We start from the raw sequence: 1,189 nt of genomic DNA, 5'->3' as shown, positions 1-1,189 counted from the left end.
TCTCACCTATAAATTTATACAAAATCATTGTAACATATATGGAGGAAATAATATAATCTTCAATTCTTCCCTCAACCATACCTGTGTGTATCGAGATTTAACATGGTATCAAAACCCAGTAAGCTCCAACGAGTTATTCGATCTGATTAAGCCTCAAAAATGAGAACACGAATTTCAAGATTGGTCTACTCAAAAAGAGTCACCATCTTGCGGGGGCGTGTTAAAGGAATAAATCTCACATCAATTAAATACCGAAATATTGATAAACTTAAATAGATCTTGGATCACTTCTCTTAATAAGGTTGACCTTATTAAGATGGACCCCAAATCTTAACATGCTCATTGATCAAGGTTAGCTTTCGTATCAAGTAACGACTAATAGGCTCACTAACATGCAAACTAATGATGAATCATGGCAAAATAATATCACAAATTCACAAAGGATCATTTTTCAGGAAGGAAGTACTGATTGAGCATTCTATATTCTTACGCTCTTTTCGAAGTTGTAGAACACTAACATATAATGATGAATCTAGTAACTCAACACGAGTATTCATTAGAATTTGGTCACAATTTTTTCTGTCATGTAGATCCAGCATCCAGCTAGCGTCTAGCATTGGATGTCACGCTCAGAGTCCACAAGTGTCACTTAGATGAATAACGTCAGTTTTTTCTTTGTCTTCAATCAAACCATTCTTGCTAGAATTTTAATGACATCGTCTATTGATGGCCTATGCAAAGGGTCCTCTTCAACACATGAACTAGCCAGTACTGCTAAACATAAGGCCTCTGCTATAGGATAATCTTCCTTTAGACATGGATCCAAAAAGTTTCTCAACTGCTCAAAACAGCATCCTTCATTTGCTCCACCTCCAAAAAACGTAACTGATTCTTCAAATAATTTCCCATCTGCAGCCTGTTTCCCTGATATAAGCTCAAGCAAAACCACCCCATATGCAAAAATGTCTACCTTTTCGGTCGCCGAGCCATAAAGAACATATTCTGGAGCAACCCACACTCCAGGACTTGTTAAACTTCCAGATTCTTTTAAGGACTCATCAGCAGGAATTGCTTTGAATACTGTGAGTTTTGCCCTCCAATTTGAGGTCAAAAATATACCCTTGCTATTTATGCTCATGTGAAAATAAGAAGGTACAGCACAATAATGCAAGTAATGAAGGCCAGTTGC

At 37.0% G+C, this 1,189-nt stretch overlaps 1 protein-coding gene across 1 annotated transcript; it reads right to left on the bottom strand.

Annotated features, from left to right (window-relative positions):
• Positions 1-2: 2 nt before the first annotated feature.
• Positions 3-1,138, bottom strand: LOC111392978 (chitin elicitor receptor kinase 1-like). Its single transcript, XM_023018388.1, has 5 exons — positions 692-1,138; positions 519-532; positions 323-399; positions 82-142; positions 3-6 (listed from the first exon to the last, which is right to left on the bottom strand). The coding sequence occupies exons 1-5, from the start codon at positions 1,136-1,138 to the stop codon at positions 3-5; spliced, it is 603 nt and encodes a 200-aa protein (XP_022874156.1).
• Between the last annotated feature and the right edge of the window lie 51 nt (positions 1,139-1,189).

This window comes from Olea europaea, chromosome 4, assembly GCF_002742605.1.
Source record: "Olea europaea var. sylvestris chromosome 4, O_europaea_v1, whole genome shotgun sequence".
NCBI lineage: Eukaryota > Viridiplantae > Streptophyta > Magnoliopsida > Lamiales > Oleaceae > Olea > Olea europaea.
Note: the sequence above shows the minus strand (reverse complement) of the source record. Positions and strands in the feature narration are given on the sequence as shown.